The sequence below is a fragment of the Haliotis cracherodii genome, unplaced genomic scaffold, assembly GCF_022045235.1.
Source record: "Haliotis cracherodii isolate W230 unplaced genomic scaffold, xgHalCrac1.p SCAF_2, whole genome shotgun sequence".
NCBI classification, from domain to species: Eukaryota; Metazoa; Mollusca; class Gastropoda; order Lepetellida; family Haliotidae; genus Haliotis; species Haliotis cracherodii.
This window is the reverse complement of record NW_027266275.1, coordinates 79,342,337-79,364,621: the sequence shown is the minus strand read 5'-3', so window position 1 is coordinate 79,364,621 and position 22,285 is coordinate 79,342,337. Positions and strand designations below refer to the sequence as shown.

The window sequence follows — 22,285 nt, the reverse complement described above, 5'->3', positions numbered from 1 at the left end:
GATGGCCTACCCAAGAACTTCACCCTTGCAAATATATGTAGGAAGTTCAAGGAGACTTTACACAAGCACCCCTTTCTTGCATCGTCTGAACGTCGCTCAACGACACCATCAACGCGAAAGAGCTGTTATTGTTTTGCATGTCAAGTCATTGTGAGGAGTGGAGATCTACTGGCAACACATCGCTGCCATGTCACAGAGGACTTAGATACGGCAATGACTCATCGCAAGGTAGGTGGTAATACGTGATCAGGCAATCACCGGGGATTATGAATACAAGCGTGATGTATGTAACATTTGGGCGCAGACACATCCGTGATATAACATCGTAGAACAATGATGTCACACAACGATACCAAGGCAACAAGGGAGATAATCAGTCCTATGAGCCAGCTGGTCGTTTGATTACTTAAAGATATATAGCGGGACTGAAGTATTTGTGACTTTTCGGCCTTTATCTCACGCACGAACGAACGAACGCATGCACAAACGCCTACACACACTAACACACACACGCGTACAGACACACAGACACACACACACACACACACACACACACAGAGGCTTAAAAAAGAGCGACATCGCTAATTTATCTCGGATACGGGCGGTGGTGTAACCTAGTGGTTAGAGCGTTCGCTCGTCAAGCCAAAGACCCGGGTTCGATTCCAGCAAGGGTTCAATGCATGAAGCCCATTTCTGGCGTCCCCCGCCGTGACATTGCCGGAACATTGCTATAAGCGGCGTAAAACAATACTCATTCACTTACTCTCTCAGATAGGTGGGGTCGAATCCATATTCATTTTTGAGTTTTGAAAACAAGTTCACTATTTGAAAAGATATTTCAAACACACAGATAATGGACGATGAAGTATGAAGTATGTCATGTTCCTATAAATATCCCTTTTCAGGCCAAACTCTCCACTCGTATTCCAGAGCTTGAAAGAAGTCGCAACAAGAATTATACTAAACTGAAAACAGAATCAGATGAGCATTGTCAAAGACAGGTACCTACCCACCTCAGAGAATCCTGAATACAACAATCCTGTCTCCCCGGGCCCCACTCCACAAAGACAGGTACTGACCCACCTCAGAGAATCCTGAATACAACTATCCTGTCTCCACGGCTCCACTCCAAAAGACAGGTACCTACCCACCTCAGAGAATCCTGAATACAACTATCCTGTCTCCCCGGCCCCACTCCACAAAGACAGGTACTGACCCATCTCAGAGAATCCTGAATACAACTATCCTGTCTCCCCGGCCCCACTCCACAAAGACAGGTACTGACCCACCTCAGAGAATCCTGAATACAACTATCCTGTCTCCCCGGCCCCACTCCACAAAGACAGGTACTAACCCACCTCAGAGAACCCTGAATACAACTATCCTGTCTCCCCGGCCCCACTCCACAAAGACAGTTACTGACCCACCTCAGAGAATCCTGAATACAACTATCCTGTCTCCCCGGCCCCACTCCACAAAGACAGGTACTGACCCACCTCAGAGAATCCTGAATACAACTATCCTGTCTTCCCGGCCCCACTCCACAAAGACAGGTACTGACCCACCTCAGAGAATCCTGAATACAACTATCCTGTCTCCACTCCACAAAGACAGGTACTGACCCACCTCAGAGAATCCTGAATACAACTATCCTGTCTCCACGGCCCCACTTCACAAAGACAGGTACTGACCCACATCAGAGAATCCTGAATACAACTATCCTGTCTCACCGGCCCCACTCCACAAAGATAGGTACTGACCCACCTCAGAGAATCCTGAATACAACTATCCTGTCTCCACTCCACAAAGACAGGTACTGACCCACCTCAGAGAATCCTGAATACAACTATCCTGTCTCCCCCATCCCCACTCCACAAAGACAGGTACTGACCCACCTCAGAGAATCCTGAATACAACAATCCTGTCTCCCTGGCCCCACTCCACAAAGACAGGTACTGACCCACCTCAGAGAATCCTGAATACAACAATCCTGTCTCCCCGGGCCCCACTCCACAAAGACAGGTACTGACCCACCTCAGAGAATCCTGAATACAACTATCCTGTCTCCCTGGCCCCACTCCACAAAGACAGGAACTAACCCACCTCAGAGAACCCTGAATACAATTATCCTGTCTCCCCGGCCCCACTCCACAAAGACAGGAACTGACCCACCTCAGAGAATCCTGAATACAACTATTCTGTATCCCCGGCCCCACTCCACAAAGACAGGTACTGACCCACCTCAGAGAACCCTGAATACAATTATCCTGTCTCCCCGGCCCCACTCCACAAAGACAGGAACTGACCCACCTCAGAGAATCCTGAATACAACTATTCTGTCTCCCCGGCCCCACTCCACAAAGACAGGTACTGACCCACCTCAGAGAATCCTGAATACAACAATCCTGTCTCCACGACCTGACTCCACAAAGACAGGAACTGACCCACCTCAGGGAATCCTGAATACAAATATCCTGCTTTTTCAATTACTTTTTTTTTATTCATTGTGATGTGTTAATGCTTAGTTTTATATCATTGGATTCAATTCAATCTCAAAATACAATTGTAAAATAACAATGAATTAAAAAAATATGAAAATCCTTATTTTGAACAGAATAACGATTATCTTCCACAATTTGACTGCCACGGGCACTTCGTAAACATACTGGATAAATGCCTTGATACATGTTTACATTTACATTTTAACAACTTACATTCAACCTTAAACTAATATATTTGGTGAAACGTTCTTTTGATTGCATATCATAAGGGATAGTATTACTAATTCCAGCTCCTGACTACAAGCTTAGCAGTGAGACCCAGCAGACCATACCGACCACACCTCCTACGTCAAGTGCCTCAACAACTACGCTGACAAGTTCCTCAAATCCAGTTTTCTTCAGCATTGAGCAATTGCAAGGATGTATACTGGAGTCTGTCCGCAATTCTTTAAACGCAATAGCTCAGAATGAAATTCACAAGTCGGATCTGGCATGTGAGGAGAAAATGTGTGACATTGCTAGTTTACTTTCTGGTTCAGAGACATGCCTTGCTCAAATAACTGACCACCTGACACCTACATTTGTAACATTATTTTCTGGATTGGGAAAAAGCAGCTCCTTTGTGGCGAGCAGAGAGCAGATGTGGGCACAGTTCCACAGAGTAAGAACTGACACCAAATTCTGTGACACACTGCATGACGTAATAAAATTACACACACAAGAGAGTGACTGGAATGTACACATGCTAAGTCAGTGCTTGTTGGATGAACTGGTTGATGCTGTCTGTACGAAGTTTACATCAAGTATACAGAGTGATGCAGAACACGAAGGTCCGTGGTTTAATTCAAGACTTGTCGAGACCAATCACCAATCTTGAGGTCCCTCAAATGCACATTGGGTTGAAAAAGCAAGCCGCACCTCGATCTATCCTTATTTTCAAACTACTGTGCATTTGCACATACTGTGTTAAACGACACAATATTGTGTTGCAGATTTCATTGTTTTGCCTTTGAGTATTGTACAAACATGTACTCTCAGTGATACTTGGAGGTAAAATAGCTCAAATACTTTTGAGGTCTTCCCCATTCACGAGGCCGCATGTGAATGATTAGAATATTTTTTGTATGTGAACTCCTTTGGGGATTATCTTAATCCATCAGAGAAAGGAAGAAACCATGAATTGTGCTTGAAATTGTGAGTTATGCTTCACTCGGTCAAAGTTTGACGTAAATAAGCGTTATTTCTTTTGACATTTTCCCGATCCATGCATGTAAACAAAACAAGATGTCGGACGGGAGCTAGCCGCGGGAGATATCATTCTCAACTGACGTCGATTGGTGTAGGTAGGGAGTTTCTCAAACAAAGAATGGTAACGTGGCACTCTATGTAGCCAGCTATTCATCATAAAGAAAATACTGATGCATGTCAACTCTGGAGGCTCAATGATTTACGCGCGGGCGAATCCCTGTATCGATACATTCTCATGGCAACACGAAAATATGGTAATATAATGTGAATCGTTGTACCTTGCAGACCATATGTTATGTTACTGCAGTGTAGTTACGTATATTCGGACGGCATATAGATCCACTATCGGACAATCTTTTGAAATAAGCCTACAAACAACCTGTACATTGTTTATTAGCGTCCTAAATTCTAACCCGGAAGTAGGATTCAACGTGGCGATTTTCTCGATCGTTTATGATTAGTGATTCAAACATATTATCTTAATGTCGTCGTGTAAGTTTAATTAACACATCTCACTGTAATGTTCCATATAAGGATATATGTATTTTGCATAGATTCAATAATAAGATAAAACACACAAACTCGAGTTAGATTTTTACACGCAGTTACCTCCCTTCTTCCATAGCTGGTCAAGCTCCTTCCCAGCGCGTGACACCTTCGTTACACTCTCGGTACCATCGCTGCCACCAGTGTAGGCTCGGCCATTACAAGTATCTTGAAATTTGCCCTCTAACCCCAAATGTAGTCGCGTTCATACTTTTGTTTATGTGTTTGGGAATACCATCATAGTTCATTTTGTAAAGGTTTACGACTGACCATGTTTTCCAGATGAATTTACTTTGTTGTTTGTTTCATCAGATTGGTTCGAGATTGCAGACTAACGGAAAATCAACCACTTCTCCCTTACATTATTACAATATCAATTACATGATATTACAGTTTTGACTGGTTTTGATAGTATAGAGAGCTCCGCGAACGTACTATAGCTGCGAGGAGCTTGATAGCTGGTCAAGCTCCTCACAGCGATATCACGTTCGCGGAGCTCTCAAAACTATCACTGCCACCAGTCAAAACTCCCCACAGCGATAGACAAGAAAACATTAATGCAAAGCATCAAAGTTCACCGCCATATTTTGAGTATGTGCCTCTGTGGTTGTGACAAAAAGACCTTATCTTTGTTTGTTTGTTTGTTGTTTAACGTACGCCGCACTCAGCAATATTCCAGCTATATGGCGGCGTTCAGTAAATAATCGAGTCTGGATCAGACAATCCAGTGCTTAATATCATGAGCATCGATCCGCGAATCGATATACTGTTAAGATGTAACATAACAATTCAGCCATACTACTAAACAGAAGTAAAACCGCTTGTCCATTCGGATCAGTCTGACCCAAACCATTCCGCTGATGAGAGTCAAATAATTCATACGAATCAAAATTCGTAAAAATTGCAATGGAGACGTCATTAAAAGTTACCAAAAGTGACGGGGATATCAATATTGATTGTTGAAATGATTCTATGAAATTTGTTTTCCCTGCTTCAATATTTGGAGCACCTGTGACGGAGCCATAAAACTGATCTGTTATGTAGACAATATCGCTTGAGGCAGTGGCTGTTGGGAGCTGATTATGACCTAAATACCCCTCATAGCCTTCGGTGTTAACTATGTGACTGTAGAGAGCTGTGCCTTCATCCAAAAGATTATCGAGGTCAGTGGAACACGGTACAGACGCAAATAGATTTGAGCCATGGGACACAAAATATATGAGTGACCAGAGCTACGGCTGTACATTGAATTCCATTAAACGGTTGAAAAATACTATATCCTTGATGCAACTTCGCCGACACACTACTCCGATTTTGCTTTGACTTTGCGACCAAACGTTTCACATGTGGCTGTGCGCGGTGCACTGATTAAAAACACACACGGGGGACTGGGTTAATTCAAAATACGGAACATAACTATTCCAAATATTTCCAGTGAACATGAGCATCCAAACAATCAAAAGTGTGGTATGTCGAATTCAGCCATATTAAATTTATATTGAGATGTCGTCGTTGTTCATGAATAAGTATATTCAGAACATATTTTATATTATGCTGTTATTTACGATCTCCGGAGTACAGTTCTTCTTTTGTATACACCGTGAAAATCAGAAAATTAGTCCTTTAGGAAAACTGGACATCGGATTACACATGAATGGTTTAATAATGTCAGCTAATGACCAGAAACGGTCAAATGCATCAATTAACTACTTAAAGGCGATTTTGAAGTATCTCTTATTGCTGGAAAAGAAAAGCATCAACATTCAACGCACATGATTTGTATGTTTTGTTTCCGTAAGTGCGTGGCTTGAAATTTCAATTAAACCAACATGTCGACATACATGCTACAAAATTAACGTTTCCCGTATACTTCCCCGCCTTCCAATTGGTGAAATCTTGTACAGGGGGATCTCGTGCCTGTATGCGCCGCCCCAGAATTTCCCAAACATGTTCAATGGGGTTCAAATCCGGGTTCATTGCTGGCCAGGGTAGAGTCGTTATTGCATTGGACCTCATGTAATCCACGACTGCATGCGAACGATGAGGCCTGGCATTGTCATCCATGTACTGAGCTCAACTCAACTCGAAAGGGTGCACGAGAATCACGCACACACGAATACGGTGTTAGCGTTTGGCGTCTCAACGTGTGTGATTCCCGTGCACCCTTTCGAGTTGAGTTGATTGGTTCAACTGTGTCATATGGCCATGTGACGCAGGGGTAGCATTATGCAGATGGCTGTTTCAATGAATGCTCGTTCCACCCGTGACGAACAGGTCTGGTTGTTGATGAAATATAGTGATTTTTTATTCATGCACCGATTGTCTTTAAATGTAATATCCAGTTATGCATGACTGTTTAATAGTCTCATACCAACTTTGACTAGAGTAGGTCCGATAGTTTTTCAGATATTGTAGTAAACGTCGGTACCTTAAACTACCTTCCAGACTACTCGAGGGTATCATGCTGCACGGACATACCATGCATGGTAAGTGAGCTTTCGTCACGCATGACTGATTACGTCATCTCGAGAAAACATAATTCTTCCCGTAATTATATCTTCCATGACTGTTACAAATATTGGAACCAAACAATAATGAAATATATTAGGGTGTGCTTAACATTTTTCTTTTTCTTTGTGTATAGTAAGAATGTAAGAAAGAAGTTGGTAAATTTCCGTTAGTCTGCAATCTCTAACCAATCTGATGAAACAAACATCAACGTAAATTCATCTGGAAAACATGGTCAGTCGTAAACCTTTTCAAAATTAACTATGATGGCATTCCCAAACACATAAACAAAAGAATGAACGCGACTACATATGGGGTAAGAGGGAAAATTTCAAGAATCTTGTAATGGTCGCGCCCACACTGGTGGCAGCGATGTTATCGAGAGTGTAACGAAGGTGTCACTCGCTGGGAAAGAGCTTGATAGCTGGTTGAAAACAGGTGTTTTCGTCTTTGCAACTCATTTTTTCTTGAATTTTTCGAGTCGGACGGAAAACTCTGAAAAAACACGGAAACAAGTTAAATCATGCATTTCAATCTATGTAGCTGTATGGAGTTCTGTTAGAAACCGATCATTTGATAGTTCGGTGTTGGTAGGTTGAGTTTGGGTGCAGTAGTGGGTAAAGGGATGCATGAAATTGTATGCTACTAAAAAATGAGGTGGTGCAAGAAGATACTCTTTTCAAATAATATTTTGGCTCAGTTGTAGTTGAAAAGAACTGGCGTTGCAGCTGCATATCGAATAATTTTATCTGGTCTCCATACAGAATCACTGTTGAATGGCACTCTGTTCTCGTGGACAGTTAAAACATCACTCACTGTTTTAAGGAGGTTAACTGTCTTTAGTATATACTTCAGTGTGAAAGACTGAGTTTTCTAAAGTTGAGAAAAATGATATGTTCATTGCACTGAACATAACACTTCATATGTCACTGCACTGAACATAATACTTCATATGTCACTGCAGTGAACATAATACTTCATATATCACTGCAGTGAACATAACACTTCATATGTCACTGCACGGAACATAAAACTTCATATGTCACTGCAGTGAACATAACTTTATATGTCACTGCACTGAACGTAACACTTCATATGTCACCGCACTAAACATAACACTTCATATGTCACTGCACTGAACATAACACTTCATATGTCACTGCAGTGAACATAACACTTCATATGTCACTGCAGTGAACATAACACTTCATATGTCACTGCACTGAACATAACACTTCATATGCCACTGCACTGAACATAACACTTCATATGTCACTGCACTGAACATAACACTTCATATGTCACTGCACTGAACATAACACTTCATATGTCACTGCACTGAACATAACACTTCATATGTCACTGCACTGAACATAACACTTCATATGTCACTGCACTGAACATAAAACTTTATATGTCACTGCACTGAACGTAACACTTCATATGTCACCGCACTGAACGTAACACTTCATATGTCACCGCACTGAACATAACACTTAATATGTCACTGCAGTGAACATAATACTTCATATGCCACTGCACTGAACATAACACTTCATATGTCACTGCACGGAACATAACACTTCATATGTCACTGCACTGAACATAACACTTCATATGTCACTGCACTGAACATAACACTTCATATGTCACTGCACTGAACATAACACTTCATATGTCACTGCACTGAACATAACACTTCATATGTCACTGCACTGAACATAACACTTCATATGTCACTGCACTGAACATAAAACTTTATATGTCACTGCACTGAACATAACACTTCATATGTCACCGCACTGAACATAACACTTAATATGTCACTGCAGTGAACATAATACTTCATATGTCACTGCACTGAACATAACACTTCATATGTCACTGCAGTGAACATAACACTTCATATGTCACTGCACTGAACATAACACTTCATATGTCACTGCACTGAACATAACACTTCATATGTCACTGCACTGAACATAACACCTCCCGTGCTACCTCCCGTCAATTATCTCCCTTTCTCGTAAGTGTCTGGGCAGTAAACGAACAGTCGACTTCCTTTTAAGGTTAGTTCCACATTGACAGGGCCAAGTAATGACAGATGGTCATTTATGGATTGTTATCGCTTCTTGCCGTTTGTAATTCTCTTGAAATTGTTTCGTTATAAACTGTACATTTCTCATTTTACTCGTCAATCGAGACTGTTCATTTCGAACAGCGGTTTCGTAGATTTCATTAAAAAATTTTAAAGTTGATTTTGTATATCATCATATCTAAATGTGTGATAAAGCAATTTCGTTGCCCTATGTATTTTATGTTAATATTGTTTATATGTTTAAAGTCGCAAATACAAGGGGAACTGAACGTCCCTGGGTGTTAGGTAGGGAGAATTTCCGTTTCACGGTTTTAGATTTGAAATAAAATAATTTAATTTTTCGGAAGATAAAGACATAAAGATATAATACATGGGATATTTCAAGTGTCGAGTGGAATATCATGTTTCTCTACTTATCAGATTTTGCTGCCACGGGCCTAAACAGTGCCAGGAAGTCACAAAGTAATTAACTGTCGCGGCAAGATTATTTTACTATCTAAGGTGCTCAGCTTTACACTGTGACGTCTTCAGCGGTACATTGATGCATTGTCAATGCTGCGACAGTTCATTACTTTGTGACTTCCTGGCATTGTTTAGGCCCGTGGCAGCAAAATCTGATAAGTATACTGAACAACAAAAAAGTTCCTGTGACTTTGAATAAGTTTTAATTCAAAGTTAAGTTTTTTACCAAATATGAAACAATTTCGGTTTGCAACAGATAAAATACTCCTGTAAGTGTTCATATGGTTTAATTTGCCATACTGACTTCAGAAAATGCGTGATTTCATAAAAAAACATGAACATGCCAAAATGTCAATATACAAATCAATAGCGTGTGTGTCCACTGGTTGCGATGCAAGCAACACATCTTCGTCTCATGGAATGGACCGGGTGTCGCACAAAGTCCTGTGGGATTTCTGTCCATATCTGCTGGAGCATGTTTCGAAGTTCCTGGAGTGTCGGTGGAACACGTGGTTGACGTCGAAGGCGCAGATCCATCTCATCCCACGTGTGCTCGATTGGTGAGAGATCAGGGGAGCAAGCCGGCCAGGGGATGACATTCACGTTATTTTGTTGAAGAGAATCCTGAACAAGTCGAGCAATATGATGCCTGGCGTTGTCATGTTGAAAGGTAATGTCTGGGCCATGACGACGCAAAAACGGTAGAACAACAGGGCCGATGATCTCGTCGCGGTAGCGCTGTCCATTGAGATTTCCCTAAACCACTATCAAACGGGTCCTCTGTCTTGCTATAATCCCACGCCATACCTTAACGCCATCTTCCATGACACAATGATTGACGTAACGTTCACCTCGACGTCGGTACACTCGAATCCGTCCATCGCTGTGGCTGACATGAAAACGAGACTCGTCAATTGAATATAACTTGTCCCCACTGCATGGCCGTCCAGCGTAGACGCTGTCTGCACCACTGTAGACGTGCTTGACGGGGGTTTCCTGTCAAAATGGGACGACGTACGGTTTGTGAAGATATTCGTCGAAGTCCAGGGATGCTTCTTGCAGTCACTGTTGCTGGCTGGAATCGATTTCGTAGGTGTGTTGTTCGAATCCAGTTATCTTGTCGATTATTGGTTACGCGTGGCCTGCCACTCCGAGGTTGGTCTCTGACTGCATTCGTCTGTTGCCAACGTTGCCATAAACACCAAATGGTGTTTCTGTGGACGTTAAATTGTCTTGCAACATCACGTTGACGCGATCCTGTTTCAAGCATACCAATGGCTCGCAGGCGCTCATTTTCGGACAGGCGTGGAATTTCGTAATGTTGAATAATTGCGTAATTTTGTTGTTTTTCTGAGTGGTTGTTGTCAGCACGATGCTAAACAATGCATATGGAATCCCGTTAACGCACATGTTTTTATACCCCTTCTTGGCCAGTGAAATGCATGGGGTTTGCATGAAAGTCAACTTTTGCACGGAATGCATGCTTTTCTGTAGCAGTTGCGTTTTTGTGACTTGATTTCATACATGTACTACAATATTGAAAACCAAACTTTACTTGTTTGAAAAATACACTAAACTATTGTTGTCACAGGAACTGTTGTTGAGTATAGATAGCCACCTATCAGCAGAACATATGTCGTGTTTGAAATATCACAGGCACATTGGAAGCTTCCACCTGGGAACGTTCAGTCGCATTGTGATCCCTACATGGGACTAAGAGTGTTGTTGTGCTAATAGATGTGGGTATGCTCGTTTACATTTCAGAGCCTCATTAACGTACTGCTGCAAGATGTCGTCATTGGAGAGCGAGCTGACCTGCTCCATATGTCTGCATATATACCAGGATCCGGTCGTGCTGCCATGCATGCATTCATACTGCAGGGAGTGTCTCAAAGATTTACATTCCAAATCCAATGAAGCCGAGGATTTGTGCGGTTCGTTATGAAGAAATAATTTCAGATTGTGTTGAATAGCTTCAATATGTTTAGCTTTTCGTGTTAGCTACATTAACCACTATGATAAAAATAATGTTCCCATAACTTTCGGGGGTATATATAATTTGATTAACGGTTGTCATGGTAATTACGGAGATCATGATACGATTATTTTGGGCTGATATGAAATTGACCACGTCATGAGTGGATGTGTCAGTCATTGCTCCCAAATAATACGTTTACTTCCTCACTAATGTTCCTGCAATTTTTGTCAAATTGTTCTTAGGGGATCAATCAAGTTTATGGGGGTATGTAAACCACCATACAGCTGTTCTGTATTTTTACATTAAGGAAACACGCTATGCTCAGGTGATCATTAACGTTAAGGGGGGTGTGTGGCTCCCTGCTCAAGAACACCTCCATATGCGATAAATGTATAGACTTGAAGCCCCTAGCTGATTTAAAATCCAGATAATATAATGACCCTTTGTCTATCAACACAACACTGAGGTTCTTTATTTCTTAACAAGCTTTTTTATCTTTGGTCCTCCTAAATTAAGGACACTCACTGTACAGAATGTAAAATTCTATTGAAAAAGGCCATAACACTGGTCACTTAACCTTGTACCAACAGCAAACACTAGATCCACAAACTTGTTCATTGCATGATACTATACTTCGTTATACACGATACCATTGTCACTGGTGATTAAACAAAGCTACTTCCTTTTTTCCAAGGTATCCCTTCAAAGACAAGTAACACGCTGTCATGCCCGAACTGTAGAGAAATAACAAGCTTTGGTCTGGAAGGTGTTGGTGGCCTTCCCAAGAACTTCACCCTTGCGAGTATTTGTGGAAAGTTCAAAGAAACTTCACGCCAGTCCCCCACAGGTGGATATGAACCCCAAAAACACACACCATCGGGGCAAAGGAGCCTGTACTGCATGGCATGTCAAGTCATCGTGAAGAATGGAGATGAACTGTCGACACACCGCTATCACGTCACAGAGGACCTAGAAACAGCAGCTAAAAAACAGCAGGTGACAACAACTGATCACATGTTTAACATTTGGTATAAAATATGTCAGATAATTATGATTGCATGATTTCTATTCACCCACTCTCCGTTGTCAGCGTTGCATAATGTCACGTGGGCTGTGCACATTTACCTGGTCATTTGGCTGTTCAGGGGTCAAGGTCACAGGTGTATTCATGAACTTCTTTAATATATGTGTATGTATGATGGTTTCTATTTCTAACCTTCACGTGACGAAAACGGCTCTCCAAAGGGGTGCATAAAATACGTGTGTATCAGCGTTATGTGCTCAAATCCAAACATAGCGGTGTAATGGCAGACTGAATACACACCACCTGAACATGGACGGTAAACACATCACTTGATTTACAAAAAAGAAGATTATATCTGTAGCATTGACAAAACGCGGCCTTCATATTTAAGTAGACGTTAAGCTCTCTGCTCTTTGGGGCGGTCGGGTAGCCTAGTGGTTAAAGCGTTCGCTCGTCACGCCGAACACCCGGGTTCGATTCCCGACATGGGTACAATGTGTGAAGCCCATTTCTGGTGTCCCTCGCCGTGATATTGCTGGAATATTGCTAAAGGCGGCGTAAAACCATACTCACTCACTCACTCACTCACTCTTTGCTCTTTATGTTCATACACTATGATTTCACCATTAATGCCTTTTATCAACTTTTGACTACCTACAGAGCTACATCTACTTGATCACTTAACTTACATCAGGTGTTAAATTTTAAATATGGAGTGGGATCGATGTCATGGTTGTATATTAACATTCTGTCATTTTGTATTTCTTCTTTCAACCATCCTTCAGGCTAAACTGTCCACTTGCGTGAAGGAACTTGAAAGAAGTCGAAAGAAGGAGGATGCTAAACTCAAAACAGCATCAGATGCTCATTGTAAAAGACAGGTACTGCCTTATACAGAATACTTAAAAAAGCAACACTGTTCTTCCGAAACGTCTTAATTACACGTGTAAGAAAATGTAGGCTGACTTCAAACGATTAAGATTAACATCACCCAATTAAATTGGCATATGGTGTAACACTGTAAATTAAAATTCGTGTCAGTATATGTGTAAATTTGCCGAATATAGCTGATAACAGAGGTGGCCAAAGGAAGGTACTCTTCTTCTCATGGGCTCTAATAAGAATAATAGCACACGTGTATAACCATAATGCATGTCTGAGAAACACTTCATCAGTTTGATCTATGCAACAGGAACAGATGCAGGAACAAGAAAAGGAGATCAACGCATTGGCTGAATCCATAGAGGAACGTCTTCGATCACGGAAAAAAGAAGTTCTTGAAAACATAGATTCTGTGAAGGCTGACAACAAGACAAACTTCGAGGTATTCCAGGGGCACCTCCAGTCCTACATCTCCACTGTCGACAGCATCACTGCTGCTGCACATGCCTTAGATGGACAGAGCTTGGACACAGAGGAAGGACAGGCTGTGTTTGTACAGGTAGAGACAGTGACCAAACCTGTTCGGAGAATAACAACTAAACCGTCTTATTGATTAACATCTTCAGTTATAGTTGTTTTGGCGTTTAGACGTTTTCAAGTACGTTCATTTCCTCCCGCAACATCTACAATGTCGGAGGAATCATCTACCTGACCCACTTCGTTTCCCTCTAACATGTAGACAGGCATATCATATACCTAATACAAACTTATACATCCCCCATGCTTTCTAGTTGCAGTTGTTGAAATACAAAATTAAAATGTTTCTTCAGAGTAGTCTGTAGATAATCTTGGCATAAATAGAATCATAATAATCAGAGCAATTACCCTTATATTAATTTTTATAATTTCTAATGTCTAGCTTATCCTTACCGACACTGAACAAAAACACATGATTTGCAGGTGGTAGACGACGTCTTGGTACAGACACAGCAGTGAGTATGCAAATCAGCTCTATTAAAGTGTTTAATGCCAGCAAGAAATGGCAAGGTTCTTTGTAAGGCATCATTGGTACAGTTTTGATGTATCAATTAGTTTGTTTAGAGTCTATACAGTTTTTCATACTTTTAATATGACGTGATGAATAAGGTAAACCATAGTGGCCCCATGCTGTTTGACAGCTGTCCTTGCTGTGGACATAGTTGCAAGGTCACCGCCACTGTTTCAGTTGCACGTTGTTCTCTGGGGGCATCTTTCCAAAGGTCTAGTATTTGGCTTCTCCTGAACTACTACCTTAAGCTGCCTCAACGTATACCAGTACATCTTCAAAAACACTTTGTCCAAGTGTTGTTTGTCCCCCGCCACGAAGGGAAATACAGCAATGGGTGCTGTCCGTCTGTCCATGCGTCCGTCAGTCCTTCACGTTTCGTTTCCGGAGCATCACTCGAAAACGTTGATAGTTTATTGTAAAACTTTCCATATGTGTCAAACATATTCTGAACTAGTGCCTTTGGTGTTTTCGTGTTTCTAAGAAAATATTTTTTTATGTTTTCTTGGCAAGAAATCAGGCTTAGACTCAAATAAGCGAAGCAATCGTTTCTGGAGTGAGAGAGTGAGTTTGACTTTACGCCACTTTGAGTAATATTCCAGCAATACCACGAGTGAGGGACACAAGAAATGGGTCTTCACACATTGTACCCATGTCGGGAATTGTACCCATGTCGGGAATTGTACCCGGTTCTTCGGCGTGACGAGCAAATGCTTTAACCACGAGGATACCCCATCGCCTCTTCCACTACAAAAGTGTTTAATATTTTATTATGAAACTTCGCATATATATGAAACACATGTTGAACTGGTGCCCTTTGCTGTTTCATTGGCAACAAGTTGGCCTTTAATACAGGTTGCTTTCATTACCAGAGCATAACTTAAAAGCAGATAGTGTGTAGTGATCATTTCCGGATCATATATCCATAATTTTATGAATATATTGCCCATGAAACTTAAACTCTTATTTACAGAGTACAGAAATAGTCATGCTATTTTAGATTTTCTTCAAAAAGATCTACACAAGGTTGTTCGATTTTACCTACTTGAGATGTATTACACATGACAAAGGAACTTGTACAAGGCATATGGTGAATGCTGAAAATAGCCCGTAGTGGCATCCGATGAAGCTTACTTCCCCGCAGTTGGTTTAATATTTTTTTGTAGTGCTAGCAATTAGGCCATATTTGTTAAGTTACAAAATTGATGCCGTACATTTTCTTCTGGGGTTACATTCCCCTTTTCTCAGTGTATATTCACTACTATATTAACAAACATATTTCTAATGTGCCCCACGGTGGGGGATAATGTCATTTGTTTATGGAGTTTGAATCCATTGGCAACGTGGCTGTCATGGCATCCATATTGAAAAACTGGTAATGGACATTTGGTCCCTGGGTAGCTACTGGTGGTACTCAAACCAAATATCTTCAATGTCTTTCAAACATACTGTGTAAAAAGTTAGTGGTATTTTGGTTCCTTGAGGTATTGAGAAATTTTCATTTAGTTATTTGAGATGTTCCAATATTCGCAAAGTAAGGTTAAACGTACAAGGATCTGTGAGATATAGATAATTAGTGATTTGTCGTGAGTAAAATATATAATTATACGTTCATGCTTTGACCACTCACAATAAATGTTATTTGCTGCATTTGTAGACTGGCTAGAATGGATGACGTTTCCCTTGAGCATGGCGTACCCAGTGATACATATGGTGAAGTATTTGCAGAGAATCTAAGAGTTGACTTCAGAACACTACTTGGTGCATCGGTAGCCCCTACAAACACGACCCTAACCCCTAGCAACGGGGACAAATCAACAGGTGGGTAGTAGCCATAACACGGGCATACGGACCCGTGAAGACCAGAGTGAGTGAGTGAGTTTGGTTTTACGCCGCTTTTAGCAATATTCCAGCAATATCACGGCGGGGGGACACCAGAAATGGGCTTCACACATTGTACCCATGTCGGGATTCGAACCCGGGTCTTCGGCGTGACGAGCGAAAGCTTTAACCACTAGGCTACCTGACCGCCCCCGTGAAGACCCGAGGTAGAATAGGTCTTCAGCAACCCATGCTTGTCGTAAGAGGCGACTAACGGGATCGGGTGGTCAGGATCGCTGACTTGGTTGATGAATGTCATCGTATCCCAATTGCGTGGATCGATGCTCATGGGGTCAATCACTGGATTGTCTGGGCCAGACTTGATTATTTACAGACCGCCGTCATATAGCTGGAATATTTCTGAGTGTGGCGTTAAACAACAAATAAACAAAGTACGACATGGGCATAGGATTTGATCGTTGACGTCATCCAGGGCGTCTTTACGGTTCTGTATCTATTATTCAATGCCCGTGTTCACCATCTTCCCGAAGCAAGAGAGTTAACTGACTATAAAAGTCAAGTTTCCATCCTTGCCGAACAAGGCTGGGATTATTAACGAGTCTATGCATAGTCCAATCAAAATCGCGCACCGAAATCGATATCCGGTTCGTAAACTGTTATGCAGAGTTCGGTCGATTGCAGGATTTGCAAAGCATGTGCATCGCCAACTCGTTGTCAACAGATATTTTCCAAATCTTTTCATGTTTTTAATCAATGTGCTCACGTGATTTGATGTACTTCGCGAAATTAAAACCGTTTTATCACAAAATAGATCTTGATGGTCGATCAGATCGTCTTGACTCGGCGCCACCATTTTGTTTGAAACAAATGTATGTGATACGAGAGGTGGAATCTGATTGGTACATATGGGAGAGGCATAGAATGGACATAACTCGTAATAGCCACTGGTGGCGCTACGATCGAGCCCGGGAATTCCAGCCTAGTTCGGCAAGGGTGGAAACTGGACTTTTAAAGTCAGTTAACGCTCTTGCCTCGGGAAGATGGTGTTCACTGAATCAAATATATATTTTGTATTTTGACCAAATCTTGTTCACAATTTGGTAAAGTTCACATTAATGACATTCCCTTTGAACTCTTTTCTTCTTGGTGATTTAGATCAAAGTCAAAAGGAGGAATATTGTTTCTTTTATGAAGAGAATGTTGCTACACAAATTGAAACCGAAAGTGAAACCGAAAGTGAACACAGTTCCAATGCAGAACACAACATCATCACAGGTTTGGTATACATACTCTTGTTTTTCTCTTGACACTGGCCCGCACATATGGAGCAGGCATCGGCAATAAATGTTGTGCTTGACATTAAATTACTTAAAAATCAATGAAACTCAACGCAGAATCGTTCGACCCGTGAAGATCCGGGGAAAGATAGGTCTTCGGAAACTCATGCTTGCCGTAAAAGGCGCATGTCAATGCGTGGATCACAATTTCGTGGATCGATGCTCATGATGTCAATCACTGGATTGTCTGGGGCAGACGTGATTATTTACAGATCGCCGTCATATAGCTGGAATATTTCTGAGTGTGGCGTTAAACAACAAATAAACAAAGTAAGACATGGGCGTCTTTACGGTTCTGTATCTATTATTCAATGCCCGTGTTCACTGAATCAAATATGTATTTTGTATTTTGGCCAAATCTTGTTTACAATTGTCTGGTCTTGTCTGGTCTGGTCAATCACTGGATTGTCTGGGCCAGACTTGATTATTTACAGACCGCCGTCATATAGCTGGAATATTTCTGAGTGTGGCGTTAAACAACAAATAAACAAAGTACGACATGGGCATAGGATTTGATCGTTGACGTCATCCAGGGCGTCTTTACGGTTCTGTATCTATTATTCAATGCCCGTGTTCACCATCTTCCCGAAGCAAGAGAGTTAACTGACTATAAAAGTCAAGTTTCCATCCTTGCCGAACAAGGCTGGGATTATTAACGAGTCTATGCATAGTCCAATCAAAATCGCGCACCGAAATCGATATCCGGTTCGTAAACTGTTATGCAGAGTTCGGTCGATTGCAGGATTTGCAAAGCATGTGCATCGCCAACTCGTTGTCAACAGATATTTTCCAAATCTTTTCATGTTTTTAATCAATGTGCTCACGTGATTTGATGTACTTCGCGAAATTAAAACCGTTTTATCACAAAATAGATCTTGATGGTCGATCAGATCGTCTTGACTCGGCGCCACCATTTTGTTTGAAACAAATGTATGTGATACGAGAGGTGGAATCTGATTGGTACATATGGGAGAGGCATAGAATGGACATAACTCGTAATAGCCACTGGTGGCGCTACGATCGAGCCCGGGAATTCCAGCCTAGTTCGGCAAGGGTGGAAACTGGACTTTTAAAGTCAGTTAACGCTCTTGCCTCGGGAAGATGGTGTTCACTGAATCAAATATATATTTTGTATTTTGACCAAATCTTGTTCACAATTTGGTAAAGTTCACATTAATGACATTCCCTTTGAACTCTTTTCTTCTTGGTGATTTAGATCAAAGTCAAAAGGAGGAATATTGTTTCTTTTATGAAGAGAATGTTGCTACACAAATTGAAACCGAAAGTGAAACCGAAAGTGAACACAGTTCCAATGCAGAACACAACATCATCACAGGTTTGGTATACATACTCTTGTTTTTCTCTTGACACTGGCCCGCACATATGCAGCAGGCATCGGCAATAAATGTTGTACTTGACATTAAATTACTTAAAAATCAATGAAACTCAACGCAGAATCGTTCGACCCGTGAAGATCCGGGGAAAGATAGGTCTTCGGAAACTCATGCTTGCCGTAAAAGGCGCATGTCAATGTGGATCCCAATTTCGTGGATCGATGCTCATGATGTCAATCACTGGATTGTCTGGGGCAGACGTGATTATTTACAGATCGCCGTCATATAGCTGGAATATTTCTGAGTGTGGCGTTAAACAACAAATAAACAAAGTAAGACATGGGCGTCTTTACGGTTCTGTATCTATTATTCAATGCCCGTGTTCACTGAATCAAATATGTATTTTGTATTTTGGCCAAATCTTGTTTACAATTGTCTGGTCTTGTCTGGTCTGGTCAATCACTGGATTGTCTGGTCCAGACTTGATTATTTACAGACCGCCGTCATATAGCTGAAATGTTTCTGAGTGTGGCGTTAAAAAAAAAAAAATTCTTTCATTTTTTTTCTAGTGATGCTAATCCAAGGAAATAACCACCAACTTACCTCATGAAGAAATGCTTATCTCAGCCTGTTAATATTTAGTTTCATAAGTGTAGGGAACAAACTATTTAACACTGCGTCATCATTGCTTGATGAAGATTGTTTTGATTTTATTCTCGGTTGATCATTTAATATTTGCTTGCATTGCATCAGGTGCACAATTTAGGTGGGATCCAGAGGACTGTCATTCATCACTTGCAATATCCCAGGACTGTTTGGTGGTGACAGACGAGAAATGGGAGGATGCGGAGATCCCAGGCGGATGTTGTAACAATGGAGGCAGTTGGATGAACGTTCGTGGCATAGCTTCGAACATTGTCCTACCAATGACCAACATCTACTGGGAGATCCTCGTCACATTCGCTATCCTGGGTCATATGGATGACAACGACCTGATCACGGTCCTCGGAATATGCAAATATAGAAAGGAAGATGTTTATTCACCATTGAGTGAAAACTACTATTGCCTCTGTTGCAGTCTGTTCAAAGATCCAGACTCATCAAGCATTGCTATGGACTTCTGGGATGGCCCAAAGAAGTCAACAAGCGACAGTGTGGTGGTCAGACGTATAAGACGCCGTAAGAGGGAGCCTCTCAACCTCGGGTTCAATGTCGACTTCAACAACAAGATGTTCAGGATCATTGACGTCAATGAGAACTCTGTTCTTCATACTTTTGAGGACATGAAGTTCACGGAGGTCACTGCAGTGGCGTCAATTGAAAATGAAGACGAGGTCAGAACGTCCTTAAAATTGCATTGTGACGTAGATATTTTTCCTTCCATACTTTTTCAGTGAAACTATACTGAAATTCTGCAGTGATGACCAGTTGCCTTAGAATCACAAAACCACAACCATGCATGGTTAGGTCACACTGAACAACAAAAGGAATACAAGACACTGATACTCAGCGACACTGGGTTAGTTCTTCATACGGTTGATAACATGAGTTTTAGCTGAGCAAACGTTCCCGGATTTCCCATTGAAACATAGATTATTATGCCCCTGAAAGAGGTATACCTTTTGTATGCATTTTGGTAAAGTTTAATGTATGTAGAATCAAAATAAATTTGTCGTAATGGATTTCACATGGACGTTAATCAAGAAATTTGGAACAAAATATGCATCGGAAAACGCCGACATGTCTGTATATATAAAAGTAGTTGTCCATACATCCTCAGCTGGGAGTGATCTCCCTTGTTGTCACTAAACGTAAACACAAACGCACAATGGTCACAGGAAATAGTTAATGAGATAAATACTGCTCATGCAAGACATATCACACAGTTACCGTTGGTATTGTATAATATAAATTCAAATTATAAATATTTATTAAAATATACAGTGAATATGTCTTTTTTCGGTGACAGAATATCAGTGTAGAGTATTGCTGGCAAGGGGTCACCAAACATGTTACCCAGCAGTTCCATAACTCTGGCTGATGTAATCCACGCAGCGCACATACTCAAGGGGGACCTACACTTGGCAAGGTTTGATGGTGATGATGATGATGGGGAGGCTTTCAATGAGGAAAACAAAATGTTAACTCTTAGAAATGCAGTCACGATTTTGAGACACAACATATTGCAAGTCAAAAAAAGGATTCTTATCCAGCCTCCAGTGGAGTTTCTCAAGAGGCGTCCAAACAGGGGGTTCCTGACAGTTTGTTGCAGTTTGTACTATGGTTGATAGACAGAAAAGCTTTGAATGCAGTTATATACACGCCGTCAGATGACATACATCGAAAGGCAGTTGCTCTTGCAGAGTGTTTAGTTTATGACTAAACAAACACAACAACCCCTTTTCATTTGGGTCTAGCCATTCAAATGCACCATGAATTTGGATCTCGTAGCATAATAGATATGCTGCACTCCTATGGATTCTGTGTAAGTTACTCTGAGTTGAAAATGTTCATGACAAGTTTAGCTTAGTCGGAGTTACACAGAATCAGAGATGGCATCTATAAACCAAGTGGCATTGTCTCACCTGCAGATGGTGGATTGCTTATACAAGAGGGTGATGACAATGTGGATATTAACTGTGAAACGGTGGATGGGAAAAATACTTTCCATTCAATGGCAAGGGTTGTCTTTCAGTGTACAGATAAGTCAAAGGCAGAAAGCACTGACGTACCGCGATGTAATGACAGATCTCTGAAGCTCAATGTTGAAAAAAAACTCTACATTGCATGTACTTCCTTTCCTTTCCTTTCCTTTCTGTGCATACATTACTTTTCAAGCCTCACCAACGTTTTTGAGCTCTGGATTGAGGGTGGTATGGCATCAAGAAGTACAGACAGACGAAGGTTGATCCCCGTTCATGATATATGCAGACACATCCAGCTCAGCTTTTGCAAAGCTCTGCCAGCAGTACATGCTCTTACTGGGTGTGACTCTACTTCAGCCTTCTACAGAATTGGGGAGGACTGTGTACAATGCTTTGAAGGCTAACCCTGACGTCTATTCAGAGATGCACCACCTGGGTGGGAATGAAATCACACCTGCTGCTAATGCTGCAAGACGCCTTACTGCACACTTGTATGACCCCAAAGAAAGCATGAAACCCATTCACCATGACCTCAACCTCACGAGAGCTAGGATGTGCATGAGAAAAAATACAGACCTCTCTTGCCCTCCTCCTTGTGAGTCCAGGTTTGAACAGCACGTAAAACGTGCATGGGGCAAACACAAATTTGGAGTGAGTGAGTGAGTGAGTTTGGTTTTACGCCGCTTTTAGCAATATTCCAGCAATATTACAGCGGGAGACACCAGAAATGGGCTTCACACATTGTACCCATTTTGGGATTCGAACCCGGGTCTTCGGCGTGACGAGTGAACACCTTAACCACTAGGTTACCCGGCCGCCCCCAAATTTGGATGAA

The 22,285-nt window shown here is 41.5% G+C and overlaps 2 protein-coding genes across 6 annotated transcripts; both read left to right on the top strand.

Annotated features, from left to right (window-relative positions):
* Nucleotides 1-213: 213 nt before the first annotated feature.
* Nucleotides 214-1,621, top strand: LOC139467813 (uncharacterized). The gene is made up of 3 exons (XM_071249318.1): nucleotides 214-228; nucleotides 906-1,001; nucleotides 1,136-1,621. The coding sequence occupies exons 1-3, from the start codon at nucleotides 214-216 to the stop codon at nucleotides 1,619-1,621; spliced, it is 597 nt and encodes a 198-aa protein (XP_071105419.1).
* Nucleotides 1,622-3,770: 2,149 nt separating this feature from the next.
* On the top strand, nucleotides 3,771-20,737 carry LOC139469688 (uncharacterized). 5 transcript variants are annotated; one of them, XM_071251932.1, is made up of 11 exons: nucleotides 3,814-3,840; nucleotides 6,741-6,781; nucleotides 11,128-11,297; nucleotides 12,036-12,337; nucleotides 13,151-13,246; nucleotides 13,558-13,806; nucleotides 14,208-14,239; nucleotides 15,950-16,113; nucleotides 17,290-17,409; nucleotides 18,688-18,807; nucleotides 19,559-20,737. In XM_071251932.1, exons 3-11 carry the CDS (start codon nucleotides 11,153-11,155, stop codon nucleotides 20,200-20,202), a joined length of 1,872 nt encoding a protein of 623 aa, XP_071108033.1. In that variant the 5' UTR covers nucleotides 3,814-3,840; nucleotides 6,741-6,781; nucleotides 11,128-11,152; the 3' UTR covers nucleotides 20,203-20,737. The 5 variants fall into 5 exon arrangements, with proteins under 5 accessions (XP_071108032.1, XP_071108028.1, XP_071108029.1 ...); XM_071251929.1 differs by having other exon boundaries at nucleotides 3,820-3,844; XM_071251931.1 differs by lacking the exon at nucleotides 6,741-6,781 and having other exon boundaries at nucleotides 3,771-3,840.
* The last annotated feature ends 1,548 nt before the right edge of the window (nucleotides 20,738-22,285 follow it).

Bases quoted from the DNA above. Each gene is read 5' to 3' on its own strand.
- LOC139467813 (XM_071249318.1), top strand. The intron at 1,002-1,135 runs GTACCTACCCAC...CCACTCCAAAAG, and splicing joins ATGAGCATTGTCAAAGACAG to ACAGGTACCTACCCACCTCA.
- LOC139469688 (XM_071251931.1), top strand. From the start codon at position 11,153: ATGTCGTCATTGGAGAGCGAGCTGACCTGCTCCATATGTCTGCATATA. The intron at 13,807-14,207 runs GTAGAGACAGTG...CATGATTTGCAG, and splicing joins GACAGGCTGTGTTTGTACAG to GTGGTAGACGACGTCTTGGT. The intron at 18,808-19,558 runs GTTTGGTATACA...GCATTGCATCAG, and splicing joins AGAACACAACATCATCACAG to GTGCACAATTTAGGTGGGAT.